Genomic DNA, 17,825 nt, shown 5'->3' with positions numbered 1-17,825 from the left:
CGTCAACAGATGGCGCCTTACAATACGAAAAAACTATTTATTTTTCGAAAATTAACGATAGCTGAGACTAGAAAAACCCAAAAGTTTCAAAGTAAAATGTCATTCTCGTATTTTTTACAAGAATTTTAATGGAATTAAAACCCTTTCGCCTCTACATATTCTACGCCTATGGTACCATTAATGATTTAGTAATTTTTTAATAAGGTTGTCACCACCTTTGAAATTTTTTTGAAATACCATACGTTAAAAAAGTACGACATTTCTTGTCTTTGATGGTTTTTTTAACAAAAACTAAATATTTGAAGTGTTTTATTTCCAATTACATATTATTATCATGTAAATTAACTAAGTCAGCAATAATTTAATTTAGATTTGAAAAATCTAGGGAATTTTCGTTCGGCACCAAATCGGCAAACCAAACAAAAATTATTAATCCAATTTTTACAAGAAATATTGACTAATTTCACACTTGTGCAAACTCATTTATCCGTAATGCTTGTAATTACTTAATCTTAATTAATTAAACTTCCTTAGTGGTATAGTAACCCGCCACCCGCCATCAATACAGTTGGCTACCCTGCGTATTGATGTTGACCCAAAACATCAATAAACTCAAGTTTCTCGCTTAAATCCTTATTACACTCACTGTTTTATGCCGTAATGCCGCCAAAACCCCTTTTTTCCGGCGCCCCAACCGTGCAAACCCCCCAAGTGTTGTGATTTGCACCCGACCTAACCTCACTCCGCGATGGGCATCGATTTCGATATTTTGGAGCACTGTAAGAAAGTGCGAGCCGACCATGGGCCCCCATACACGTGTCCTATAGAAAAGTGCGGGCGGACGTACAAATCGGTGTGTGGGTTACAGTACCATTTGAAGAGTTACGACCATGATAACCCAACTCCCTTGCCGCCATGCACCCCCAGTACCCCCAAGAGTAAGAAAGGTAGGGCAAGAGCGACGCCGGCTGCGGTCCCATCGGCTCCAAGTGTGCCCGAACCTTTGACTTTTGAAGAGGCCCAGAAGATGGTACAGTTTGATATCAATGGGCAGGTTTTGCGGTGGAATATTAACGATGCGTTGGATATGGTGGTGAAGGAGGACTTGTCGGATGATGACGTGCCGGATACTGGACGGTTTGAGCAAGCCCAAGGTGAATTTGAATGAAAATTTGATTGTTTTTGAAGAAAATTGTTTCAGAGCCTTCAGCACAATTGCCTGAAGCCAGTTTCAAAGAACTCGACAATTATAACATCTGTGACGCCCCCCCACGTCCCAATGCATACATCAGGTTTATAGAGAAGAGTGTAGAGGAGTTGGATGGAGAGGTAATTTAATTTGTAATTAATTACAATCGTTTGATTTGATTTAATTAGGTTGAATATGATGTTGATGAGGAAGACACCACTTGGTTGACTTTAATGAACGAAAAACGCGAAACTGCAGGTCTCAACCCCGTCTCTGTGGACTCTCTGGAACTCTTAATGGACCGTTTAGAGAAAGAGTCGTATTTTCAGGTATTACCACCCCCTCAATCTAAAATCCCTAACCCCAATTTGTATTGTTTTAAAGGTCTATCACGTAAATGGTCAGGTTTGCACTTAACAAAAAATCTCAAATTTCGTATTTTATCTGGGGCTGTTTTCAGGCTTCAGTTAACGGTCACACGGGGGCTGTCGTCGACGACGATGCCGTCTGTTGCATTTGCATGGATGGCGAGTGTCAAAACACTAATGTTATTTTATTTTGCGACATGTGTAACCTTGCGGTCCACCAGGACTGCTATGGGGTCCCCTACATCCCCGAAGGACAGTGGCTTTGCCGCCGGTACATATTTATTTTTTCTACGACTTGAAATAAAACAATCAATTTTAGTTGTCTCCAATCGCCCAGTCGGGCCGTTGATTGTGTCCTGTGCCCCAATCAAGGAGGCGCTTTCAAACAAACCGACAGGGGGCACTGGGCACACGTTGTTTGTGCTCTGTGGATCCCCGAAGTGCGGTTTGCTAATACTGTTTTTCTTGAACCTATCGGTAAGTCTGACAGTGTTACCAATTGGGAAAAAATTAAAGTCTTTTTTTAGATTCCATTGAAACCATTCCAGCAGCAAGATGGAAGCTGACTTGTTACGTGTGCAAACAGAGGGGCGTGGGGGCGTGTATACAGTGTCACAAGACCAATTGCTATTCGGCGTTTCATGTCACGTGTGCGCAACAGGCGGGGCTTTACATGAAAATGGACACAGTGAAGGACACGGGGGATTCACAGCCGGTCCTCGTACAGAAAATAGCCTACTGTGATGTGCATGCGCCGGCTGAAAGCAGTAGGTTTCGGGGCCACGCCCTGTATATTATCAAATTTTATCACAAAATCAAATTAACACACGTCCAAGTCTACGTGATTAATTGATTAATTAAATATTAATATTAGTTTAACGTCGCACCCAGTATATAATTTACAGTGTTTCTAAAATATTATGATTATCGCAAAACATAACCTATAAAATAAAATAATTTTTTATCGGTTTTAAACAAGGTCAAATAAAAACAACACTGAAATAAAGTTGACGTAAAAATTCATAAAGTTACACTCTGTATGTTATGTAGAGGATGGTTTTAAATTCCATTTCGAAACTAAACATGTAAAAAACAAAAATTACATTCTAATACAGAGTCAGAACTCAGACCCTAGAAAAAAAATTCAAGTAAGATGAGATACCAAGAACCTAGAAAAATGCTTAAAAAATTCTGTCTGTCAAAAAATTTTGACATTTATTTTTCACATTTGACATTTTTTATGTCTAGATACTGATGATCTTGTATATGTTTTTTTTTATAATTATTTAGTAACGGTACAAAAATTTTCCCAATAAAAGCCACAATTAACATTAAACAGAGTTACAATTTAGGATACAGCTTTCTTGTTTCCTGTTCTAATAGTATGTAGCAAAAAAACAAAACAAAATTTATAACTTGAAAATTTTTATATGTAAATAAAAACAGTGGAACATTTTTTCCGTCTTCCTAGTGTACCTTAAATTTTTGCTGGGGCGCAAGTTCTAGCATACCCTGTATATCAAATTTTGACATTTGAACCACAAATTCTTCTGTAACCGGTTTAGCTGCAACACCAAAATTTTATATACATCATCAACTATGAAAAGGCCGCTTGTTGGCCAAATTTTTGGGTATAATACCCCGCCACCCTGTATAAAATATACAGGGGGTGTTCAATAATTGTGTTAAATGTGTACTAGGTGAGGCGAAAAAAGAAGACGCCCGTCAAAAAATGAAAAAAGCTCGCAAAATGCTAGCGAAAAAACGAACATCGGCTCCGGTTATTCTCATTCCGACCATTCCTCCGGACCGGATTCAAGAAATCGGTGCTTTGGTGACGATAACGAAAAAATCGCAATTTATTCAACGTTTGATCGCCTATTGGACGTTAAAGCGGCAATTTCGAAACGGTGTGCCCCTCTTGAGACGTCTCCAGAGTGCCCAAGGGGGCCCTCGAGACTCCAATACGAGCAATGTTGATACAATCGAACTGTGTAGGCAGTTGAAATATTGGCAGTGTTTGAGACAGGATCTGGAACGGGCCAGGTGATAACAATAATGTTAATAAATCACATTAAATTTTTTTTATAGGTTGCTTTGCGAATTGGTCCGAAAGCGCGAAAAAATCAAACTCGAATCGATAAAAATCTCCGAAAAGTGTCTAAAAATTCAGCTGAAGCCTCTCGAGGCGAGTTTACGCCTCGTCCTTGATCTCGTAGCCGCCAAGGACACCAACGAGATATTCAGCGAACCCGTCGACCTTGAGGAGGTACCAGACTATACCACTGTGGTATCCGAGCCCATGGATTTGAGTACCATGAGAAAAAAACTCGACGATGGTCTATATCCTGACCTAACCTCCATGGAGAAAGATTTCGATTTAATGATCGCCAATTGTCTCGCTTATAATAACCGAGATACAGTTTTCTACCGAGCGGCCATAAAAATGCGCGATCAATGTGGCGCCATCTTTCGTCAAGCTCGCAAAGAACTGGAAGCTTGCGGTCTATTGAACGAAGCGAGTGGCGAAAATTCGGCATCGGGGAATGAGGAGGCGCTTGCGTCCGATATCGATAAAGAATTGGAGAGTTTACAAGGGAAGGTGGGGCCTGATGTGATCACGAAATTGGAAGAGTTATTGGTCAAAAGTCAGGCCCTTAAACACGGATTGGCCAGAGCGAAAAGAGTGAAAGTGGTGAGGAGCGAATTGAATAAGGCTAAGAAAAATTTGGCCAATACGGATAGCTCGCAGTCGGACGGAGAGAACGAGGGGGGCGGAGACTCGAAGAATAGTTCCCAAAGTTCAGGTATTTTTATTTTTTATGGAATTTTTTTGTATTGTTTTTTTTAGGTGTGTCGCCAGGCGGCGTCAATCGCCGTACTGCGGTTCTTTTCACCCGCAAGGCGCAGGCGGCGTTGAAAAAACCAACAGAAGAAAAAGGAGACAAGGAGACTCCACCCCCAGAAGCCCCCAAACCGTAAGTAAAAAATCAATGACACTAGTCAATTTTAATTATTTTATTTCGAATCGGGACAATTGGCGAGGCAACGCCGAGTTGCCAACTTATAAATTACCCGAAATCGGGTTTGTGGCTTGACATAGGTCACTCAGTATTTGACAATAATCATCGCCAGGTTTATCTAGAAGGTCCTGACTGATGTACATACCCATCGACTTACCATCGTCACAATAACTGTTAAAACATGTGTAAGGTTCAGGGCATGCTTGATAACGACCACATGGTTCAAGTAGTGTCACTTCTGCAAATTTATATGTAAATATTTTGATTTATTTCTGACCGTTAACACACCTGAAATCGCTAAAAATAAACATAAAAGTATTAAACTTGTCATTTTGGACGTTTCAATGACAATACCACAAAGTTATTGCGTTTATTTTTATTTAAATGATAGTTTTATCATAATAATAGCGATGAGACGCCATTATTGCTATCATTTTTTTTATAATAATTGGTTCGTTTGAGTGAAAATACTTCAAACAAAAACATAAATGAGTACAGGGGTGATCAAAGATAATAAAAATGCATTTTTATTTATTCAAAATGTTCATTACACGATTTAGCGTCACTAAGCGAAGCCGAGTGTCGCAAATACTCAAGAAATTGATTTCACGAATCTAGCGTGCTGTTAATATTCTCGATAATTTCATAGCCTTCTCTGCTCACAAATTGACTATAATCAGTGTCATTTAAGTCATAGTAGACTAGATTATTGTCATCGACTCGCATTTGTCTTCGTGGGGGCAAACCGGCAACGCACTGATTTTCAAAACATTGATAACCTTCAGGACAGGAGTATAAAGAGCCACAGGGAGCCCCATCCCCTAAAAAATTATATTTTTTTTTTTATTTTAAGTTTTGAGTTGGCTTACCTGTTGCCACACAATAAAACAAAAAAGTAGCAATCAAAAATTGTGAGAGTTTCATTTTGAACGGTTCAGTGAAGAGTGAAAATGATTTTACGAGGGACGGTTTTTAAAAATAACACACGTAAAAATTATCACTCTCGTAAATCAAGTAAGCGATGGGTTAATTTTCGTAATTAATTTGGTTAGATAACACAAGGCAATTAATTATATACAGGGAGTACCAGAAAAGAAAAATGCGTATGTTTCTGTCACATGTTTATTTTGGGAAGCCGAGGCGTAGCCGAGTTATTATTCTGAAGTGGGAATAGTGTAATTACTTTCACTACTATTTAGACTTAAACTATAATCAGAGCTACTGTCGTCGTAATAATCATCATAAATTCTTCTATATATGCCCATAGTCAAGCCGTTATCACATCGCCTGTTGAAACATTGATAACCGTCAGGACAGGCGTCTAACGGTCCGCAAGGGCCCCCATCACCTAGTAATTTTCAAATTTTTATTCTATTATTTTATACAGTTGGCTCACCTGCGAAAACACACGAAAACAAAAGTGTAACAACAAGAAAATTCAAAGTGTTCATTATTGAATCGTAGTTGGTTGTGATGATTTTACGACGGACCCTGTTTAAAAATATGTTTTATCTTTGTTATAAATCAAGTAAGCGACGGTAATAACTCACTGGGACAAAAGATAAGTCAAAGTGGGCTAATTGAGTGACACACGACGCGAAGCTGAGTGCCTTAACTTGATAAAACCTATACTTGTCATTTTTGGTCTTTTTTGTAATTTTTTTTCAGGAAGAAGAAAGGTCGTCCTAGACGTAATCCTGAGACGACTGTGGGCTCCACCGTCAACGCGAAAAAGCTCGAATCAGTCCCCGACAGTTTCAAGGTGTACCGCGCCGGCCATCAGACCTCCGCTGACGAAAACAGTGACAGTGGCACAAGTCTATCAACATGTTATTCGCACGAATTGTCCGAAATCGATTCGGAGGATGACAGTAATTCGGACACGGTGCCCGAAAATTCGGATCTCGTGTCCGAAAAAATCGAATTGAAACCTTTGCAACTAGTGTGGGCGAAATGTAGAGGGTATCCGTGGTACCCCGCGTTGATAATCGACCCAGAAATGCCCAAAGGACACGTACATAAGGGGGTACCGATACCCTCGCCCCCGGCCGAAGTTTTAGCCTTGAAGTCGAATTATACCGAACTTGTGTACTTGGTGTTGTTTTTTGATGCGAAGAGGACGTGGCAGTGGTTACCGGCCGAGAAATTGGAGATTTTGGGAATTGACAGGGAGAGGGACGAGGCGAAGGTGAGCTCTTGTAGCTTTGTGATTGTCAATTTTTTCATTTTTTTAAGACAAATGAACCGAGGAAACCTGCTGACAGGAAAGCAGTGAAAAAAGCCTACGAGAATGCCCTACAATATGAATCCCAAGTTAACGGACCGGACGCATCAGAGGCGGCGGCGTAAATTTGACATTTCAAATGTCACTTTATTTTATTCCAGATCTCGTTGTAAAATTTAAGATTTTAAATAAATAAAGAAATGATTAATTGAAAATGTGTTTTATTTTTACTAGGCGAAGCCGAGTCACCAAAATTTTGCATTTTTGTTGTGTTTTTTCAAATTTCTTTTTTTATTCTTCTTTGTTGATTTTCTCCTTGCGATATTGGCATACGGCGGAAAGGCCAAATTTGATTCGTTTGAGAACCGGTGTTTAATTCCGATAAAATCAACAATTCGGTTTGGGTTAAAATAGGGCCCATCTGGGACTTCTGTGTCCAAAAATGGGTCATAGATGTGTTTCGGAGGGAAAGCAGTGGCCACGATTGGCACTTCGTTGTCGGGAAAATCATCACTGTCACTGCTACTGTCACTCTCATCTTCTGTTAATACGACGTAGTGACATTTGGAGTGGTCGTGGGGGCGGGGCTTGACGTGAGAGGGGCGTTTTGGGGGCCGAGCTAAAAAAAATGTGACTTAATTTTGTAGAAGAAAAATGTAATCTACCCCAAATGCATGGCCCTAAAAGAGCCAAAATCACTAAAATCACACTTTTCGTCTTCATAATCGACTTACAACTAACATTATCGCGAAGTATTTTTTGCTTTTAGAAGCAAACATAAGGAATTTGTGTTATCAGTAAAAATTCCGAAATTCCTATTTTTTAATTGTTAAAATTCAAGAGAAAAAACACAACTGCTCTGTATTTTTTATTATCCCACAACCTCAAATTCACATTTGGTAACAAATCATTTAGTTATGTTCGTGTTTCTCGTGTTGGTTGTACTGTTTCCCATGCGCATTGTGTTTCCCCTGCACGTGTGCGTTGCGTTTCCCCTGCGCGTGCGCATTGTGTTTCTCGTGCGCATGCGCATGTTTCGCATTTAGATGTTCTTTATGGTTGTTTTTTCCAGCTTCCAACAAATGTTTAGCATTGTTGACTAACTTGTTCAACCCTTCATGGTTCTGCTTATCATGGGCATGTTGATGGTTACTTTTAGCCGATCCGTGTTTGTTATGTTTGGCATGAGGGTGGCTTTTACCATGTCCTACCAAAAAAATTAGAATCTGGAACAATTTGAAACTAATATTAGAGTAGTTACCGAGTTTTTGGTGTTTGCCGTGAGCGAAAATTCTGTCACTTTCGTTGCTATTTTCCGACGATTTACTGTCGGATCCGGACTCGGACCCGGAGTGATCCTTGGTGGTCGATTCCGGGCTTGAGGGTTCCGTCACCGGAGCCGGGCTACAGGTGCAAGGGCACCCGGAACTTGAACCATCTGTGGAAAATTGAGAATTATTTCAGCTAAAATGGCGGATTTGGTGCTATAACTTTCCGGAAGTGGTGCCTCCGGAACCCTCGGAACTGGAACCACCTATAACAAAATCCCATTAATATTTTGACAAAATGGCGGTGCAGTCCGCCATTTTATATGGTGTAGTAACTTACCGGAAGTGGTGCCTCCGGAACCCTCGGAACTGGAACCACCTGTAACAAAGTTACATTAGTTTTTTAACAAAATGGCGGTGTAGTCCGCCATTTTACGGCAACTGCTAATCAAAATGGCGAATATGGTGTTGTAACTTACCGGAAGTGGTACCCCCGGAACCTTCGGAACTAGAGCCACCTGTAAAAACCACATTAGTATTTTGACAAAATGGCGGTGCAGTCTGCCATTTTGGGGTAGCGAATATGGTGCTGCGACTTACCGGAAGTGGTACCTCCGGAACCCTCGGTACTGGAGCCACCTGTAGGAAAATATTACTTGCCATTTGGCAAAAACATTCAACAAAATGGTTTTGTGCTTACCGCCGGAAGGATCCTCGGTGGTGGGACCAGTGGAGCCCCCACAGTGGATACTACACACTTTAGTTTTTAAAGCATGTGCTGAAACTAGTAGCAAAAGTGTCAGGAATACGATTTTGGAAGCCATTTTGGGGCCGATTGATTCAATTTTTCCTTGTGGCGTATTTATACAGTTAGAAGTATTTTACAAGTATTCAGGAATTTTCTTATCGAGGTATTCAGTTGCCATGAGTTGGATTTTTTCGAAATTTCCGATAAAAGAAATATTTTAATATTTAAATGGAAATTATTTGACGTAAGTTGGGTTTAAAAAATAGTTATCAAATTAGTGGCATTGTGAGATTTTTGATTGTGAGTCATGAATTATTGAAGACAGCAAAAGCACAAAAGGAGATGATAATGACCAAAAATTACCTGTTTTTTTTCTCATTTTCAACAATGATATAACAGTTCGCTATAGAATTTGGCTGGAAATGAACTAATTTGTATCGATTTAGCAATTACCTCAAATAAAAGACTGTTATAGATAATAAAATTGCAGTAGAATGTATTCAGTGATTCAAAAATGAGTGAAGAAACATCACCTTTACGATATTACCTTCTTAATACTTCGTTTCACGGTTTTCGGTATATTTCGGAAGCTGGAAGGCACTGGACTGAGCGGTAAATAATAATTTTCCGTCATTTTATAAAAAAAATAATATATGTAACACTTGTAAATTTTAATAAAAACAATAATCACAATCGTAATAATTAAGCTTAAATTAATCATTAAAAGTTTCTAAAATATAAATCTGAGTCTCAAGAAACAGAAATAAGAAAAGCTTGAAATTTAGAAACTAATCTTATAAAATCACAGATTCTTGCTTGGGTATTAGAAACCTAGAATTCAAATCTTTGATGATGTTTCATTCATATTGCAAAAAAATTACAATGAAGGAAAATATATTTTTTAATTTACAATTACGATAATTTAGAATTTTGAAGCTTTAAAATTTTGAATTTTTGAAGTTAAGATTTTTCCGCTTAGAAATCTAAAATCTTATGTAATATAGAAACCTGCGAACGGTAGGATCTTGTTTTTTTTTTGAAATGGTGACTTGAATCTTGAAACTTTATTACTTTGAATCTTTAGGTAAACTTCGATAAATCAAACCTTCAGAATTTTTAAAAATTTTAGAATTGAAAATGTTTCAATTCTACAATTTTTAAAACTTAAAATCTTAAAACTTCAAATTCGAACATTTTACATTTGGATCTTAAGTTTTTGAATCTAGATAAGTATACAGCGTGTTTCAGAATTTGCCGCGTCCCAGAGAAAAACGCAAGTAAGATAAAAGGTACCAGGAACATGGAAAAAATGTTAAGAAAAATCTGTGTAGAAGAATTTCGAAATTAATGGTGTTTAAATTTTGCACTTTGACCCTATTTATTTTTATTGGAAAAATAATTTTAGATAGTTTTTTGCTGCATATTCACTATTAGGAAACAAAGAAGCTGTATTCTGAATTGTAAATTTGTAACTTTTTATTTGCAAAGTTTTTACTTTTTTTTTTTACTTTTAATGAATAATTATGAAAGAAACATATACAAGAATGTCATTGGTAACATTAATTAAATGTCAAAAAATAAACGTCAAAAATGTGTAGAATTTTTTTTATTAACCATTTGTTAATGTCAATATTAATGAATGGTTTTTTCTATTAATGGACGTCATTAAAACATTTTTAAAAATTACATTTATCATAATTGAAATCTTAAAATTGTATACTGTTGAAACGGTAGAAATACAGGGTGTTTGAGGATTGCGAGCAAATATTTTAACCACTAATAGAACTCGTCAAAAGAAACAACTTTCGATGTCATTTCTGAGTTAAAATTAAAAATAAATTGAGGCTGAAAACCCGTCCCCGCCTATGTCTTAATACGATGTTTACAATCATTCATAAGAAAAAACTTTGGAACATAAACAGCGTAAAGACAAAAAAATTATCGCTACATTAGGGTAGATCAGTGTCAATGTTAGTGACTTGCTATTATAAAAAATTGCTCGAAATGTGGTCATTCGTTGGCAATGCACACTTCTTGAACTCTTCGGACTAGGGTAGCTTGAGTTCGCACACATAGCCCTTCGAAGGTATAAATTTGAGCTGCGTACAGTAATTCACTAATTGTTTCATGTGAACCCCCAAAAAAACACACGTATTTAAATGACCGTGGTGGTCATTGGCGACCAATCCATCTCTAGGGAAAATGATTGTTCAATACATTGGTGACGACGTTGGCATAATCTGATGGAGCTCCACTTGTAAATACCGCATGTGTCGCCAAGGGCACGTCCTCCACCAAATCGGGCAACACATTTTCCAAAAAATCCAGATAAACGGCACTAGTTAAACGTTGAGGTAATATGTGGGGTCCAATTTGGTGATCTTCAATGATCTCTGCCCAAACATTTAGTGAAAATCGGTCTTGGAAGTGATGTCCGTACACTAGTTAATTTGGCGTTTGACTTGATTGACAATTTGATTTCAAATCGATGTGCACAATTCACCCGAAAGCGCATTAACGACTAACTAAACTGACACGTGTAAACAAGTGATAATTTTTTTGGACAAAAGTTTCCTTTTTTCTGTATAAAAATTTTCACAGTCAACATTCAATGCAATTTATTTTCATTGATATTTTTACTTCCAACTAACAAGGACAGTCACACTGAACGGCTCTTGAAAATCATAGGGGGGAAATTGCAAAAATAAAATTTGGATACGGAATTTGTTTGGTCTTCAATTCGACTTCTCATGACAAATTCTCTTAGTGGTTAAAATATATACAAACACCCTGTATTATTACAAACCTAGAATATTGAAATTCCAAGTGTTAGAATTCTGAACTCTTTAGGACAAAGTCTTTTTAGTGCTTTTTGGACTCTCTGCTGCCTCCTCAGCTGGATCGCCACCCTCCTCCTAATCAAATCCTCCTGGGAGGACTTCCAAACCAACGCCATCAGCTTCGTCGTCGACACCAACTACCTCCCCTGGGACACCCACTTCCCCTCCATCTCCGTCTGCGAAAGTGACAACCAGAAACGCATCGCCGAAATCACCGACAGCATCTACGGCGACCCCCACGACTACAACCTCGACGAAATCGTCAAAGAACTAGTCTACTTCCGCGGCCTCTCCTTCTACACTCTACAAATATGCGGCCCAGAAGCCCAAATCCCCAGCGAGGACTGCGCCAAAGACAACCTAGGACACTTCTCCCAACTTGTGAGAAGCAACTGCAGCCAGATTTTCAAAAAGTGCAAGTGGAACGAGGAGGAGTTTGACTGTTGTGCGTTTTTCGGGGCGCTGGACACGGAGATGGGGGTTTGCTATGCGATTAATTCTATTCAAGAGGAGAAGATGAAGAAGTTGAAGATGGTATCGAATATTAAAACAGGGCCTGGAAAGTTGTACTTGGAGATTAATGGATTTGCGAATGTTTATATCCTGGGGGAACAGGAGGTGCCCTCCATGACGACGCTGACCACTGATGTGATACAAGTCACCCCTCATATACACTATAGGAGGTTCTTGGCGGTCAAAGAGATTGACAATCAACCAGAAGTAATTCAAATTTTTAATCAAAGTGGCCTGTGACTTGTCAAGCTAGCGTTGCCAACTTAATTTAATCAAAATAACTGTTTAAAGCAATTTTTACCATTTTCAGGTGAAAGATGTGAGCATTCGACAACGCAAATGTCGTTTTTCGGATGAATCAGATTTGAATGTTTATCGCTACTATAGCTATAGCGCTTGTTGCGTGCAATGTCGGAAAGACGCTCAACTCAAAATCTGCAATTGTGCCCACCACCTAATGCCCAACACAAGTAATTTAATCGTTTCTTATTAGAAAAAAATCAATTTGATTTTTTAGCCCCGAAGAACAAATGTAACATTACGGGCCTGTACTGTTTAAGCAAACATTACAACGAATTGTCTGTTTTAAAGCCGTATTGGGCCAACAGGACCGGACTAGTGTGCGATTGTTTGCCCAGCTGTACTGAGATGGAGTTGGCTGTGGTCAGGGATGACAAAACTGGGTATTTTTTACAAACAATATCAAAATTTCTGACTTTGAACTTAAGTTGGCAACATTGATAGGTGTGTGCCTGTAAATGTGACTTTTATCCAGTGTTGCCAGATCTGGTGAACTTTCACCAAATCTGGTGATTTTTATACTAGTTTGATTTGGTGAAAACTTTTGGAGAAATCCTAATTTCTGATGATTTTTTTAGAAATGTCACTGTAGTTCCAGCAGAAAATTAATGTATTTTGAAATTTTTTTGTTAATGGAGTATTCGCCCAAATGTTAGTAAAATTAAGTTTTTTAATTTGATTTTTTAATTACTGATATAATAAATTCAGTCAAAAATGATGAAACTATTTTTTTGTATTTTTGAGCATTTTGTCAATAAAGTAGAACGAAAAATACAAAATATGGTTAAAAATAGTGTTAATTGCAAGATTTTGCTAAAACAAACCAAAAAAATATCAAATTAAGTCATTATTTATGCTTTATCAAGTATTTTAGCACGTTTTTTAAATAAAAACGTAAATATCGGGTGACGGTAAATGATTTGGTGTCAAATTCAAAATTTAATTTGGCAACCTTGACTTTCAAAATCAAACGTCAAACTTTTATAGGCAATTGTGATGGGCGAGTGCTGATTTAGCCGTCACCTGGAACATCTGATATAACAAATGTAGAAGGATTACCACTAATTCAGTGTTGCCAATAGATTTTTTGTTACCCGGTATTTCGCAAAATTCAATTAAAAACTAGTCAAAAAATTATAGAATTAGACTAAATGAAATAGTATTACTTATTTTTGAATTTTTCAAGCGTTTAAGCACTTTTTGAGCAGATTTGCGTGATTTATGTAAAAAAAACGTGAATCTTTGATAGTATTAAAAAAACTTGAACCATATAATCTTGTAATTTGGTGAAAATAAGTGTAAAACTGGTAATTTTTCAGCCCAGATCTGGTGAATTTAATTGTTTTGAGCTGGCAACACTGCTTTTATTAAAGCCAATTTTTTTCATTTTGCAAGTGCCACTATTGTCATTTACCAATTATTCGGTGTTGCCAACTGTTTGAACACTTGTTTTATTTTGTTTTTTGCGGTTAGCATTCCTGAAGATTACGCCATTGTGGAACTGGCTTTAGAGCGTTTGCCCACTGAACGCTACAAAAGGAATGTTGTAAGAGGAAAATTAGATCTAGTCGGTACTCAATTTAATAACAAAATTAATAGTGATTTAAATTGGAATTTTTAGTGTCAATGGGTGGCGGCACTGCTCTTTTTTTGGGCGCCAGTATTTTGAGTTTCGTCGAAGTGTTGTACTACTTTTTCGTGCGACCTGTCAGCAATTCAATAATTGCTAACGAAAAAATGAAAGAAAATCGGAAGTTTCGTCGATTCAACGTCAAAAATCAAGCAAGACTACCAACGATTTCTTAAAATTTTATTCAAGCATTTCTCTTAATTTTTTCCTTAAGATTTTCCCAATTTCGTTTCTTGGAATCTCCTCCACGAACCTCACTCCTCCATGCAAATGCTTCTCCTTCGCCAGAAACTTCCCCACATGTTCCATCAACTCCCTCTCTTCCAAGTCCGCCCCCTTCACGACGAACGCCACTGGCAACTCCCCGTACCTCTCATCAGGCTTACCAACCACCGCAGCGTCGGTAACTCCCGGAAACATCAACAAAACTTGCTCGACTTCCAGGGGCGGCACTTGAAACGACTTATACTTAATCAAATCTTTCATCCTATCAACAATGTAAAAATACAAGTCTTGGTCGTAGTAACCTATATCACCGGTCCGGACAAACCCATCCGGATCGAACGCCTCTCCGGATTTCTCCGGATCGTTAATGTAACCTTTCATGGCGAAGCCCTTGACGCAAATTTCACCAGTTTGGTTACAACCGAGCGCGTTTCCGGTTTGCGTGTCCACGATTTTGACCTGGTGGCCCGGAGTCAGTTTACCGCAACTTCCAGGCTTGCCACCATTAACCGGCATTGTAAATATGGCGGCAGCGAGTTCGGTTAAACCGTAAATGGTACGTATAGTCGCGATATTAAATCTGAAAAAGCAGCAAAAATTATGTATGCGACTCGTGCGTTTGTTACTTCTGTAGGATTTTTTCCTCCGTGTTTTTTCTCAATACGCCAGCAGCTAAATAGATTTCTTTGACCGAAGACAAGTCATACTGGTCCACAAGGGGGCTATTAGCCAAAAAGTCGCCCAGTGATGGGACAATGAACAAATTCCTAACTCCGTGATTTTGCACATTTTCCAGATAAACTCTTGGTTGGAAATTATCCATAATTACGATTTTAACTCTCTGATAAAGGGACGTGTACGACAGAGAAAACCCATGGACATGGTACACAGGTACTACGTTTACTATGGGATTGGGGGTTCGTGGGTACAAATCGTCATCGTTAGAGTGACACAAATTTAACCAAATGTTGGCGTGAGTGATCATAGCCCCCTTTGGGAGACCTGTAGTACCAGATGAATGACAAATAAAAGCCACTTGATTCTCCAGATCTTCAATTGTTTCAAATTCAAAAGTTGTACAGTGACTTTTGAGCAAATCCACAAAACGGTTGGTGCCCCTGCTCACGTTTACATCACCATCATCAAAAAGAATAATATTTTCAATAAAATGACACTCTTTTTTGATACTGAGCACGTTGTCTAATGCCTCTAAAGTACAAAAAATTAATTTCGGTTTTGACAATTCAAAATATCGCTTCAGTTCATCTGGAAATTAATATTTTAGCGACATTTTACAAATTTGAGGGAGTTACAGACAAGTCGTGTATCGTGGATTGATCAAATGTACCGGCGCTGCTAAATACAATGCTGCCAATGTAGCCACCCAAAATTTCCCAGTATTGCCACTAACAATCGCAATAATATTATTTTTGGTAATTTTCAATTGCTCTCGCAGATTCTTGGCAAGAATTTCACTTTTGGTAATTATTTCACGGTAAGTCCAAGTCACATTAGAGTTTTCAACCTAAAATTCAGTTTAGAGGGACATTTCACTAGCTTTTGGACTTACCAAAGCTATGGAATTTTCAGGAAATGAGTTGAGACGATCATGGAGTAATTTTCCGGCAGATTCGTAAGGGATTTTAACATTTTTTAAAGGTGCGATGATAATGTGAGACATTTTTTGAAACTGGAGGTGTTTTAGCGTCTCTACTGTTTTTTATCTTAAAATTGTTTTATCACATTGTACGTGTCTGGAGTAATTTTATTACTTGCCGTAGATTATATAATTACTCAAACGTGATTAAAGTATAAACAAGAAATAATTTAATTATTTTAAATCGTGCAATAATTAATCGTGGGTGGTTGAACGGTTATGCAACCAATAATACACTATGAACAAATAAAAGATGACTTTATTCACTAAGTTTTTTACTAAAATGGAATTATGACACTTAGGTAAGTAATTTGACTCAACTATGTAAAATCCGTTTTATTTATTTTGTTTTTTTTGTGGTAAATTGCCGCAAGATTTTAAAATTGGCGCTTGCAAATGTCACTTGTCATATGACGTTGACAGTCAGCTGTTAATTCAAAATAAACCCCCATTTTGCAAAATGAATATAATGCGGCCTGCTAAAAAGCGGTGTTTCGTCCCCTGGTGCAAGGGGGGCACCCAACTGTCAAAAAACATAGAATTTTTCACTCTTCCGACTTGTAAAATCCGCCGTCGCGCGTGGCTCCAAGCCCTGAATTTGATGATGAACCCAAGTGATTTTCAGCTATTCACAGTTTGCTCACGCCACTTCAAATCAGGTTCAGGGCCCTTATCCTACTTTCCTGTGTTATTAAAGTGCGAATTTAGGTCGGCCGTCATCGAAAATTGACGATGTTGATTGGGTCCCCAACCAGGAAATTAAGCCCCCTGTGGTGATCCAAATCAAGTCTAAAGTGAAACAGCTGTTTGAAGGATACGACTCCGAAATGTGGAACATCATCAGGAGTATCCCCGAAATTGAGGAGGCTTTCGATGTCCCTGAATACGTTGTTATCAAGGAGAAGAACACAAAAAGCCTCCCGAAAGACGAGAAGGGGTTTTACAACCATGATCATGATTATTTGGGGACACCGATTTTCCACACAAGGAGGGCAGTGGTAGTTTCCAATGCGCCCCCTTGTCCCCACGGCCACGAATACGCCCTCAACGTAACCCCCGCATGCCAGTTCGTGGATCTGGTCCATTTTTGCAATATTTGTGTGGAGGACTTGGAGGATTTGTTTTCTTTTAATAGACACATGTTGGTACACATGCACAAAAATGACGTTGAATGCAAGGTCTGCCACCAGAGTTTTTTCACCACGACGTGTCTCAACAACCATATTAAGGACACACACACCGCTTTGTGTCAAAAGTGTCATCGCCGAACCCCTGTAGGGCAACTGTATTGGCATGAATTGGTCAACGCCAAACAAAAACATAAAATTCTTCCTAAATGTGCAAATAATCGGAATGAACGAATCTGGTGTTGTGTCTTTTGTGGGAAAAAAATTGGGGCTGTGAGACAGTTTAACCAACACATGGCGACACATAAAACGACTGTGCAACAAGCTTTATAGCGTTACGTTTATTTATTTTTGTTATGTTTATGCAATAAAAGTTGATTTCTTTATTTTTTCCACAACTATGGCCTGTGCTATGACCACTCCCAACGCAGTGAAACTCAGATATCTTTCATTTTGATCAGTCGTACCAACACAAATCATCTAGGGGAATTTGAGTCACCTGCTACTGACAGACGCAACTCCAAAGCTTTCTTAAAAGGTACCGTACGATCGAAAAAAATTAATAAATTCGAGAAGGCGGTGATTAAACTCCTTCAGATGGCAATCCTGTTATTACAAAAATGCTGTACAAGACGAAAACGATGAATGGTCATTTTCAATTTGTGTGGAAAATTTCCAGCCAACGTGTTGGCAACTGTAGAATATTAATCGTC

General features: G+C 38.3%; 6 protein-coding genes and 1 long non-coding RNA gene across 10 annotated transcripts; 3 read left to right on the top strand and 4 right to left on the bottom strand.

Moving 5' to 3' along the window:
- Positions 1-576: 576 nt before the first annotated feature.
- Positions 577-7,013, top strand: LOC123008390 (peregrin). Of its 3 annotated transcripts, none has more exons than XM_044404169.1 (12): positions 577-1,154; positions 1,202-1,329; positions 1,378-1,518; positions 1,574-1,594; positions 1,650-1,828; positions 1,877-2,034; positions 2,085-2,324; positions 3,258-3,603; positions 3,649-4,358; positions 4,409-4,535; positions 6,249-6,768; positions 6,816-7,013. In XM_044404169.1, the coding sequence occupies exons 1-12, from the start codon at positions 749-751 to the stop codon at positions 6,927-6,929; spliced, it is 3,090 nt and encodes a 1,029-aa protein (XP_044260104.1). In that variant the 5' UTR covers positions 577-748; the 3' UTR covers positions 6,930-7,013. The 3 variants fall into 3 exon arrangements, with proteins under 3 accessions (XP_044260104.1, XP_044260103.1, XP_044260105.1); XM_044404168.1 differs by having other exon boundaries at positions 3,649-4,364; XM_044404170.1 differs by lacking the exon at positions 1,574-1,594 and having other exon boundaries at positions 3,649-4,364.
- Positions 4,561-4,930, bottom strand: LOC123008993. Its single transcript, XR_006412999.1, has 2 exons — positions 4,869-4,930; positions 4,561-4,818 (listed from the first exon to the last, which is right to left on the bottom strand). It is a non-coding gene; the product is annotated as an uncharacterized LOC123008993 (long non-coding RNA).
- Positions 7,014-7,070: 57 nt separating the features above from the next.
- On the bottom strand, positions 7,071-7,527 carry LOC123009015 (the record flags this gene model as incomplete). Its single annotated transcript, XM_044405110.1, has 2 exons — positions 7,470-7,527; positions 7,071-7,423 (listed from the first exon to the last, which is right to left on the bottom strand). Coding segments are annotated over exons 1-2 (411 nt in total), but the record flags the coding sequence as incomplete, so codon positions are not given.
- A 132-nt stretch (positions 7,528-7,659) lies between these two features.
- Positions 7,660-8,933, bottom strand: LOC123008842 (variant surface antigen D-like). Of its 2 annotated transcripts, XM_044404866.1 has the most exons (7): positions 8,773-8,933; positions 8,673-8,711; positions 8,552-8,590; positions 8,413-8,451; positions 8,300-8,338; positions 8,066-8,242; positions 7,660-8,011 (listed from the first exon to the last, which is right to left on the bottom strand). In XM_044404866.1, exons 1-7 carry the CDS (start codon positions 8,894-8,896, stop codon positions 7,716-7,718), a joined length of 753 nt encoding a protein of 250 aa, XP_044260801.1. In that variant the 5' UTR covers positions 8,897-8,933; the 3' UTR covers positions 7,660-7,715. The 2 variants fall into 2 exon arrangements, with proteins under 2 accessions (XP_044260801.1, XP_044260802.1); XM_044404867.1 differs by lacking the exon at positions 8,300-8,338.
- A 401-nt stretch (positions 8,934-9,334) lies between these two features.
- On the top strand, positions 9,335-14,515 carry LOC123008839 (sodium channel protein Nach-like). The gene is made up of 6 exons (XM_044404862.1): positions 9,335-9,432; positions 11,687-12,380; positions 12,484-12,643; positions 12,691-12,856; positions 13,947-14,044; positions 14,095-14,515. The coding sequence occupies exons 1-6, from the start codon at positions 9,335-9,337 to the stop codon at positions 14,277-14,279; spliced, it is 1,401 nt and encodes a 466-aa protein (XP_044260797.1). The 3' UTR covers positions 14,280-14,515.
- On the bottom strand, positions 14,267-16,165 carry LOC123008838 (4-coumarate--CoA ligase 1-like). Its single transcript, XM_044404861.1, has 4 exons — positions 15,899-16,165; positions 15,646-15,853; positions 14,955-15,594; positions 14,267-14,908 (listed from the first exon to the last, which is right to left on the bottom strand). The coding sequence occupies exons 1-4, from the start codon at positions 16,007-16,009 to the stop codon at positions 14,284-14,286; spliced, it is 1,584 nt and encodes a 527-aa protein (XP_044260796.1). The 5' UTR covers positions 16,010-16,165; the 3' UTR covers positions 14,267-14,283.
- On the top strand, positions 15,696-17,498 carry LOC123008841. Its single transcript, XM_044404865.1, has 4 exons — positions 15,696-15,823; positions 15,870-15,987; positions 16,110-16,644; positions 16,694-17,498. The coding sequence occupies exons 3-4, from the start codon at positions 16,446-16,448 to the stop codon at positions 17,443-17,445; spliced, it is 951 nt and encodes a 316-aa protein (XP_044260800.1). The 5' UTR covers positions 15,696-15,823; positions 15,870-15,987; positions 16,110-16,445; the 3' UTR covers positions 17,446-17,498.
- The last annotated feature ends 327 nt before the right edge of the window (positions 17,499-17,825 follow it).

Source organism: Tribolium madens, unplaced genomic scaffold (assembly GCF_015345945.1).
Source record: "Tribolium madens isolate multiple individuals breed KSU strain unplaced genomic scaffold, Tmad_KSU_1.1 Scaffold_71;HRSCAF=194;Tcas5.2_LG6, whole genome shotgun sequence".
NCBI classification, from domain to species: Eukaryota; Metazoa; Arthropoda; class Insecta; order Coleoptera; family Tenebrionidae; genus Tribolium; species Tribolium madens.
The sequence above is the reverse complement of the archived record's forward strand: the minus strand, read 5'-3'. Positions and strand labels throughout refer to the sequence as shown.